The sequence below is a fragment of the Amia ocellicauda genome, chromosome 10 (assembly GCF_036373705.1).
Source record: "Amia ocellicauda isolate fAmiCal2 chromosome 10, fAmiCal2.hap1, whole genome shotgun sequence".
In the NCBI taxonomy this organism is placed as follows: domain Eukaryota; kingdom Metazoa; phylum Chordata; class Actinopteri; order Amiiformes; family Amiidae; genus Amia; species Amia ocellicauda.
Window position 1 is genome coordinate 27,511,228 of NC_089859.1, and position 10,711 is coordinate 27,521,938.

Consider the following 10,711-nt stretch of genomic DNA (forward strand, 5'->3'; position numbering starts at 1 on the left):
CTCCCGATGATCAATCGGTATCAATCGAAACTATGCGCTCTGTTTTACTTCTCTAGATGTATATTTCTTTATTTTACAAGAAGATGGCGGTTTATTGCATGAAAAAAATGAGAGTGGGGGAGACGAGGAACAGCATCAATAAATCATTCCGGCCCAATGTTGTTCCCGGGAGATTTTTTGTGATGGATTAAATTAAGCACTTCCATTTCCATCCACCACCTGATCGCAGCCCCTATAAATCCCAACAGCTGAGCAACAGACTTCAGAAATCCAAGACCTTGAAACGGAGAGGTTGCGAGGGAGACTGGGAGCTGTCTAGCTGTTTCGTTCAAGGATATATTTTTGTACTATTCTTTTTTTTTTTTTATTCCTCAGCAATCAACAGGACTGCGATCTTCCGCAATACAACACAGTGAAGGTGCCAAAAGGTGGAGGGCTTCCAGTTATTTACAAGTGGGCAACTACAATATATACATCACTATTCTTTTTTTTTTAATTTTCTGTTTTCTTTTTTTTTTCTTTTGGTTTATTTATTTATTTATTTATTTATTTATTTATTCAGTTGAGTTGCAGTATTGCAGCAGCAACACAAGAAAGCAAACGGGACCCATGATGCGGGACGCTGTCCGGTGCTGAATTGCAGGCGTGTGTCACAGACAGGGAGCTGTCCAGTGCTGAAGTTGCATTTCTGCACAGCGGAAACAGCAGTAGCATCCAGGCAACACCAGAGAGGGGATTTGTGTTTGCCCTGTACTGGTGTTTGAATTACTGCACAGCCAGGCCATACCGCTGTGAGATAGTCTGCATCGACGCTGCCAAAAAGACAGAAGGACATTCGGTGCTGAACGACTGTTTTCGTACCGTATTCAAAAACATGCCAAGGTCCTTCCTGGTAAAAAAGGTCAAGCTTGACGATTTCTCATCCTCTGATCTCGAAAGCTCCTATGGCACATCCAGGACCGACCTCAGTGTGCGGCTTCACGACAAAGGTAAATGCAGCGAATACTTTGTTGCACTCGTGTTAGTTTGATGCATTTGATACAATAATAGTTATACTTGCATAAACTAGGACATGCACGTTTTGTGCCCCTTTTACACTTGTTTCTGGTTGTAGGTTGGTGTGAGTTATATATATAACAAGTATTTTTCATGGTAAGCATCATTGACGCATGGTCATGTTGTGTTCAACAGAGCCATATATTTGTTGACTCTGCAGATTTCTTCACGCAGGACTTTATTAATTTATTTTATTATTAAAGAATGCATATACATAACTTAAATATTAGCAAAACAACAACAATACATTAAGGGCACTAAAACGTTCTTACAACATATAGATTTCTTGAAGCCTACAAGTGTGCAACGTGTATATATATATATATATATATATATATATATATATATATATATATATATATATATACAAAATGCGAGTACGATCGGTGATTTATTATTACAAAATACGTACATTCCAGAAGTAAAACAAAAATACCAGTTACATACACAGATAAGACAGTTGATTGTTTTATTTATTAAGTAATTGATCTAACTATTATTTACGCTCTATATAATGCAAGCATTTCATACACTTGCATAACTAATTTATTTCCGGAAATGTATTTATATCATCTTTTTTATTTATTTCAAACGTCTACAATAATTTGGTATATTATTATAATTTTTTAATTAACTCTAATTCCATTGTGCGAAATGTTTTCATGAAATGCAAGAACGATATTTAATGGAGTCAATATTGCTATACATGCTTTTTATCCTGAAATGGGTTACCATGCTTATTGATATGTAGTAGTATTGATTCTGTCGAAAATAGCAGCTTCAAACGTAATTAAAAGATGTATTTTCACCCACCATTTTTCTGTAAATAACTGAAATAATGAGAGGCTCTGTGCTGTAGTTGGGAAATTAAGTGGAAAACTGCCAGAGATAGCTTGTTGCATCTAATAATTTGATAGTTCTCACTGTAATTCCCATGTGCATATCAATAATTGAATAAATATATTGTTCTTTTCAACGCTAGGATACATTAGAGACTACATCACCCCGTCTGTGTACGATGGTGAGAGCGACAGTGCCATTAAAGTGCCCTCTCCTGAACCCATCTACGATGGCATGCACGGGGACTACGGAGCACCGGATTCAGACCAGCCAGACAGCCCCCAGTCGGAGATCACATCTGGTTACATCAATGGAGATAATGCCGTGAGTGAAGGTTACACAGTAGATGCCTTCTTCATCACGGACGGAAGGTCAAGAAGGAAAGTCATCAGCAGCCCCAGGACCATACAACGCCACACTTGCAATGAGTGTGGAAAAACCTACGCCACGTCTTCCAACTTAAGCAGGCACAAGCAAACCCACAGGAGTCTGGACAGCAAGATGGCCAAGAAATGCCCGACCTGTGGGAAGGTCTACGTCTCCATGCCGGCTATGGCCATGCACTTGCTGACCCACGACCTCAAGCACAAGTGTGACATCTGTGGCAAAGCGTTCAGCAGACCTTGGCTACTGCAGGGGCACATGAGGTCACACACAGGCGAAAAGCCCTTTGGATGTGCCCACTGCGGAAAGGCCTTCGCGGATCGCTCCAATCTCCGTGCACACATGCAGACTCACTCCGCTTTCAAGCACTTCAAATGCAAACGATGCAACAAGACCTTCGCCCTGAAGTCCTACCTGAACAAGCACTACGAGTCCGCCTGCTTTAAAGGCGCGTTCTCCCCGCTGAGTCCACTTGAAGCATGACTTCCGCTTTCAAAGGACATTGAAAAATGAAAAAAAAATCTTCCTATTTTTGTTCTCTTTTTCTTCCTGGGACCTGATAATAGCACACTTTTCTCAATTTTCTTCAATAATGGAATGAAGAGAAAAAAAAAACTCATTGGGATTTTCGCATGTACCTTAGAAAGAACGTTTTATTTTATTTTTTTGTTTCTTTTTTGTTTCGTTTTATCTTCTTCCCCGAAATCAAAACGATCAAGCTAAAATATCGCGTTGTTTTGCTGGAACTCAGTGAAGACATTAAAAATGTCTCTTTATTTGTCTCAAAGGTCAAACCTTTCTATGATTGGATAAACTTGTACTGCTGCCAGTGACCACAAAAGTGTTCACCTTCGAGGTAAAACTACTTATTTATTTATCTATTTATTTATTAATTAATGTATGTATTTATGTATGTATGTGTGTATTTATGTATTTATTTATGTATTTATTTATTCATCCATTTGCAACTGTTAATTTTGACCTTAAACCGTGTAGTCTTAATTTGCACTTTATAATTTACTCTTGATTTGCCTATCCCTCTTCATTAATATGCCAAAGCATTTGCCACTTTCTTAATTATATATTTTTTAATCTTTCTGTTGCTACCTTTTTAAAGTGATTGCATGCAAAAAAATATGAAATCTATGCCAATTTTAAGAAGCTTTTCATTTTTTTGCCAAAATCTAGATAGTATCCGAGGGCAATATTTCTTGGGAGTCTCATAATGAACTATAGAGCAATAATGACGTAATGCATGGTATTTTTTAAATAAAGAAATAGTATAACAGTTTTAAAGAAAAAAAATCAGGTATGGTTTAATCCAGTATTCTTATTAGTCATACAGAAAAAAAAAAAAACAATATCAGGGAAAATGCCAATGTAGTGTTAGAGGATAAATGGTTAATTAAAAAAAAAAAAAAAAAGAAAAAAAAATCTTTCTTTCTTATATGGTTATGCACTGCCTGCCTCTGATTTAATGTAGTTTAGGATGTAGGCTTGAGGTGCTGAATGATCAGCTCCAAGCAGTTCAGACCATTTCTTCAAATCTGGGGGACACCACTGGGGTAAAAGATACTGGCACCATCACCATTTCACTTAGGGGGGACAATGCATTATAGGAGACCTCCACCATGCAAACTCGACTCAAGACTATTTGCACTGTATTCAGACTCAACTTGCTTGAGAGGAAAAAGAAACGCCTTATTTTTAGCCACGTGGAAGTCCCACAGATTTGTCTTTAAAGCACTTCATTTTAGACATTTTCAACTTAAAAAAAGATAAGTAGCACAAAAATCTTATAGATTCAGGTAGAAGGAACTTGTATTAGCTAGACCTCTGTTTTTTGTACTATAAAAATGAACAAAACTGTTTATTGCAAGAAGCCTTGTAAATAATCCTTTGAAATTTAAGATTTTTACAAACTGTAAAGAATCGAATTATCGTTATTTCTGGATATTTTTTTTTCCTGGGAATTTTTCAGCCAGTATTTGAATGATGTAAGCACAATGACACCAGGCATTTGGTCGCACTTCATAATAAAGAATCAACATAATCAGCAATGTGTGTTTTATCTGTTCTTCGCAATTGACAATTTAAGTCATCTTCTGTACAAACAGGAGTTAAAGTTCTTTATTTGCATGACTTAGAGTATATGCAAATAATATGGTTAAAGCTGTCAATATTACTAGATGTTAATGCAACAGGAGAGTAGTTTATACCTTGAAAGAAAGAAAGAAAAATATTTAGCCTGCTGCAAGTGACTCACTGCTGAATGTTTCTGTCATGATTTCGTTAACTCGTAGGTAGCCTGTGAACATGCCTATGAATTGCTCCTTGGGATTATCCTGACATGGCAGATTTGAACAGATTACCAATATCTGAATTTCTTTGTTACACAATGTTTCACTTTTGAAAATGCATGACAATAGCATTCCCATATATGATTTAGGTCCAGAAGTTTCTAAAGAGTCATGGGTTGCATTAGATGACCTGCCATCATCCTTTATTGTATGCTTAGTATAGAGAGCAGTTCATGAGATCACATGGAAAACCCCCATGCTTTTAGCTGCTTCCCATCTAAAACAAGCAGTGATATTCCTTGGCGATATGGTATTGAGTGCAAGGTGCCACGAGTTCATATGGGAACACGTGTTTCGGAGAAATCATGAATGTAACATGGGAGGATGAATCTGGGTTTTGATTCACTGGATTGTATGGAAGCTGCTGACTTGATCTGCATTGTGATCACACAGAGGGGAGAGTATTCCCAAATTCTCTCACTTTGTCAGCTTTTGCATGCATTTCCAATCCTACCAATATCCTTATGACACATCCAGCTATGATTAAATACCCATCCAGAACAAAGAGACCCTCTTTCCAGTAATTCAGCACCTACAGCAACTCTAAACATTAGTGGTACAATTGCAGATTTAATAGTTCACCATGATACTTTTATTGATAGTTATTATCAATATCATAATTATTAATAGTAGTAGTAGCAGCCTAGTAGTAGCAGTAGTATGGCTAGTACAAAATGGGTGGAAAGAAAATGATAAGTTATAAATAATGTATGGCCACTGATTTAAAATATAATAACACCTGCAGTCTATTTATAATGGTCTTTTCGAATACAGGACGTTTACAAAGCCTCTAGTGATTCTGCATTTGAATACTGTATCACATTTAATAGCATATAGCTACAACACGACGTCCCTTATCTTTGGAAAGGTTTTCTATTACCCCTTATTTTACATCCTAGATGACGATTTTTATTCATGGCTTTTGGGAATTGTCATTATCCCAGATGGCGTCCGCTAAAATGCGACTCCTGCACAAATACCAGCCTGCTTCCACATTCAGAGAGGAACTGCGGTGAGAAAGATAGCATCATCACTACATGGCATACGTCTTTAAACTGCATAAAGCAACCTTCAAGAAGTACTCAACTGCTGAATTGCCCAAGGGACTAAAAGTAGCTGACTTATATCATGCATGTTATAGCTGACTTGTAATATTCATGTTATAGGTCATGGGCTGAATTTGTGTTAGCTAGCGGTGTTAACAATTTAAGACTAGACAAAATGTGTATTGATACAAAGAACAATTTGGCATATAGTTTACTTAGTTTTACAGTACTTTAGTTTGTACTTTATTATAATTATTATTATACAATATTTGAATTGTATGTTTATGAGTTAATTATACTGAATTACACACACATTTGGTGATATTCATGATTTTCTGATTTTCACAATTCTCAATATACATACAAACAAACTAAATTAATTATTACACAATTTGACAAGTATGTTGAAAAATTTAAGAAATTGTATTATTTTTTACTTACAGCATAGGGCAGAAGAGCCCTGTTGAATATCAGCTCCGGCAACCGAGCATTTGACGTTTTATCTTCTTGTAAATATTTTATTTCCAGTAAAAATCCGTTATTGTTCTCCAAAAAAACACATTTAAAGGCAGCTCGAAGATTAATAAAACATCGGAGTGCCTTTGTAAATGTTTTATGAAAAGTAAACAGGGGTATGGTGTTATGGTAGCGTATGGTTTTTTCGGGGGGGGGGGGGGGTGATGTAAAATATGAGGTTTTTTTTGTCAACCATTGCTGTGGCACTGCAGAGTAAGCCTTTGGTGCAGAACACAAAGCATATGGTACAAAAGACGTTGTAGCTCAGTGAATGGGTCAAGAGCTCTTTATTACTTAATGGAATACCCTTAAAATTTAATTGACTGCTTTAAAGGCTGCAGGGTTTAGTGGTTTGAAGTCTATGACTTTAACCTTGAGAGGTCCTATTCCCCAACTGGATTGTGGCTCCAGCAAATCAGTTTTGTTGCTTTCAGATAGATCATTGGTGGACTGTCATTCGCAGAGTTAAAGCACTGCAGGAAAAAAGACCTGACTCAAGACAACAGGTCCTTCAAGTACACAACAGTTCCAACAAGTCAGTTGAGTGCGCACAAAATGATAAAATGATGCTGAGAAACACCCTCATTGAAAATTGATAATTTAATTTCGACTTGGCATTGGTATTTTTAAATAAATAAACAGTGCTATGTGTTTTAGAATCATGTGGAAGCTAACTGGGATGGGCAATACAGTAAAAATAGCACCCTAACACATCTGCAGCAGGGAATGAAGCTTTATATGATTATGCAGATGATTCACTGAATGCAGCAGTGCCAGCATAGCAGCTGAGTATTAGCAATGTGAGGTAACTTTGGAGTCAACCTGTGAACATGCCTATCGACTTTTCCTGGAGATTATCCTGCATTTCGCTGCTTCCTGTCTGAAACAAGCAGTCGTATTCCTTGCTCTGTGATGGTGGGCACAGCAATCACCAAAATCATGTTTAGCTGACTGCACTAATAAAGGTTGTCACTATCAGATAGACAAAAACTCAAAAACTCTCTATCTAGATCAATGGTATTGAGCAACTTGATGCAGCATGAAAACTCTCAGCAGGTTGTCTGCAGATCTGGAACTTGCTATTGCAAAAGGGTGGCCTGATTTCTCTGTTGTTCTTTCTGCTGGAATCCCTAGCTCATCTGATTCTTTCAGCATGTACCAGGATTCCATAAGATTGAGATGCTTCTGGTCTTCAAATCTACCTCGTGAGGATGTCTGGAAAGTCCGTGTCCAATTTCTAACCCCCTTACGTCTCAATTGGGTAGAATAAGGAAGGGGAAGGTCATCAAAAGTTGTCTGTTACTCCCAATGCTCAGTACAAAGGAGATGGCTCCAGGATGCTTTTATGCAAGAATGGATCCATGACCTCGTAATAACATGATCCACATTTACTAATGCAATATTAGGGTCAACATCTCATTGTGTCCAGATGTATATGATTAAATGTGCACAGACAAGGATCGCTGAGATGTTAATAAATGCATTCATTCTTTTTTAACAGTGTTGGGACAGTACTGCGTGGTATGCATATTTTTCGACTGGTCATTAGCACAATGCGCCATTCAATACCTGCCACAGTTTGGGAATCATATTTTCTGAAAATCTTGATCCCTAGAAAATGCTGAGCAGCGTGTATTCACGATTGCAATGTATGCTACTGTAATCCATCCGTTACTTTGAAAACATTTTTTTTGAAAGAGATGAAATCAGTTTACCCTATATTTAAGCACATTTCCCCACCATGATGAGAAAAGTAACCCAGAGAGTGAATGAAAAAAAAAACATTTACTTGGAATAATGAAATGTAAAAGCTGTTAAAATAAGATATACAGGTATGTGTTTTATTTCTTGGTGAAACAGAACAAAACAAATTTCATATTATTTGGCATACATGTTGCTCTTAAAATGTACAGTTCCTTGCTTTCAAGTTTCAAAAAATCTTATTTAATCTTAAAGGATCTTATTTCTCATATTATGACATATAAAAGTCATTTTTGTACACACAATATTTCTACAGATCTCTAGAAGACTAAAATTATTGATCCAACAGAAATTTTTGGGTTGTCACTTTTTATAAGCATGAGATAGAACTGATTATTTTGTAGAATCACAAGGCAAGCTCTTATGCAGGAAGTCCACCTAGAAAATAAGAGATGGTTAACGGTGTCACCTGTGTCTGGTACGTACAACCTTTATGCCATGTCTGAGTCATCTGCTCCATAGGCTTTAAACTCAAGCTTGGGAAAGGTTTCTGTTCCCCATGCAGACTTGATCCCACAGTCAACAATTTGCTGAAAATCATTATCTATTATATAAAAAAGGCTGCTAGTTCAGTCTCTTGAGCTCTCGATAATTGCGGTAGCACAAACTGTATCAGCAGAATCCATTACTTAGTCGGAGGCAGATATAAGGGGGCTTGCACACTACTTGATGTGTTTGCTTTTACAACCTAGTCATAGCAGTTTAGGATCAAGTTATCCCAGCCATTAGTTCTAACACCTGGGACCTAAAAAGCACTTTCTTCACAGCCTAGGCATGCATACGGTCCCAATTAATACATAAATACTATATCTAGTACTATTACTACTGCTTCTACTACTACTACTACTACTACTAATAATAATAATAATAATTCATGTGTAATAAGTGTTTCTGCGAAGGAAAATCTCCCAGTGTTTTTATTTGAAAGAAATTATGAATTTGCAGAATATATCATCAAACAAGAGAGAGGGTGGTAACCTTGTGGTCTCAGCAGCAGCAACAGACTAAAAACATACAGGAACCCTTTCAGTCCTTTTTTTCAATCTAGTCTTTGGGTAATTTTTGAAGGGAGCAGCAAGTATCCTCCAGCAAGTGCTGTAGCTAGGCAAATATTTTCCAACGAACGAAAAATGTTTCAGGGGTGTGTGTGTGTGTGTGTGTGTGTGTGTGTGTTGGGGGGGGGGTTGCTGACCCAGTTTGGTTGACATGCAGCTGAAGCAGCTCGTGAAGCAGCACACTGAGTGCATTTTTAATAGCAGTCTCTTGCACGTTTGCACATAACAGGAAGTAGAATTCCTGTTGCTCTGGCAAACCTTCATTGCTAAATTACGAACCAGAACTTAAACAATTGAAACCATTTCCATTTGTTTGGGGTTCTTCAGAGTTGGCTTCTCGGCTGCCTCTCTGCACAATCACAATACTTTAGAGATGCATCTCCTCAGCCTGTTGCTGTGCTTTTTATATTTATTTGTTTACTTTTTTTGAGATATTGAGATGTTGCAAATTAGTTGACACTGGGAAGGAATGGGGCTTTTAACCTTTAACCAGCAGGTCATAAGTGGTAGGCCCCCTGTCTTACAGTTTCAGGTTTAGAGCATAGCTGGTGCTTTTGTTTCATCCATCCTGATTTCCATGCGCCGGGAATGAAAATATCATGCATATTCAATGAGAATAAAAAGCAGAAAGCTGGTACAATGGGCTTTGATCTAACTGAGTCAGTGCAAACCAGATTTGCAGCTGAAACTGACTGGAGTGACAGTACCAGACAAGTTCTAATGACTTTTTAAAGCAGAGTTTACTCACTCTTGTCACAGCACAAACATGAATAGCATAAGCAGACAGGAAAATAAGAGTGATATTACAAAATCCTCGTCCACAATGTGAGCTGATGGAAGTGCCGGTGAAATTTGCAGACATGCTTTGACGTCAGTTCAAGGAAAGTCCAAAACAGATATATTTGTATGTAGAAAGATATGTTTTTGCGCTAGATGACACCACAGAAACAAATACTTGATTCTGATGTTTCTGTTTTCAGAAGAGGATGAAATATACCAGATAAAACTGTACACCATGCCATGTCTGCCATCTGTTGCAATGTACTTTGTCATTTAAGGCATTTGAATGAATGAGGAACATGTACTATTAATATAAACCTCATAATCTTAATATCTGTTTAATTTTGAAAGTGTAAAGCATAGGTTTTGGAATAAAATATGTTCATCAATTAGGTTTCACAGTTTCTAGTAAAGTGGGTTATACCAGGACATCAAGGCTTCTCAGATCAAACTTCACAGAGTCCCACAAATCAGCCCAAAATCATCACACTCTTTGATGTTGTTGTGCTGCATCAAATAACAAAACCACTTTTTTACTTGACTCCTTAATTGATCCAGTGAGATAAGTATTCCTTTGTTTCTGGGGAAGTGTGACTGTCTTCATACCTCAATGAGATGAAGCTTCTGAACGGTATTTAAAATGGGATTCCAGTCGTTATTTCCCTCTGCTGTTTGCTACTGTGTTGCACCGCACGTTTTGTCTCAGTGGGACTTACTGCGCCTGTCTCCCTTGCAGCAAAGGGATTTGGGGCTGAGAGTCTAATTCACATCCTCTTGACAATCAGTTATATAACAAACTACAGTAATTTACCTACCCTGCAGACAGAAGGCTAGCGTCCTCCAGAGGTCCAGTTATAGACGTACGTCCATGTCCTCCAGGGCTGTGACGAGTTCAAGGTTGGAGAGCAAAGTA

At 37.6% G+C, this 10,711-nt stretch overlaps 1 protein-coding gene across 1 annotated transcript; it reads left to right on the plus strand.

Moving 5' to 3' along the window:
• Window positions 1-238: 238 nt before the first annotated feature.
• Window positions 239-4,333, plus strand: scrt1a (scratch family zinc finger 1a). The gene is made up of 2 exons (XM_066715810.1): window positions 239-989; window positions 2,039-4,333. The coding sequence occupies exons 1-2, from the start codon at window positions 875-877 to the stop codon at window positions 2,761-2,763; spliced, it is 840 nt and encodes a 279-aa protein (XP_066571907.1). The 5' UTR covers window positions 239-874; the 3' UTR covers window positions 2,764-4,333.
• The last annotated feature ends 6,378 nt before the right edge of the window (window positions 4,334-10,711 follow it).

Excerpts from the sequence above, each read along its gene's own strand:
- scrt1a (XM_066715810.1), top strand. The coding sequence starts at position 875 with ATGCCAAGGTCCTTCCTGGTAAAAAAGGTCAAGCTTGACGATTTCTCA. Across the intron at positions 990-2,038 it reads TGTGCGGCTTCACGACAAAG|GATACATTAGAGACTACATC; the intron begins GTAAATGCAGCG and ends TTTCAACGCTAG.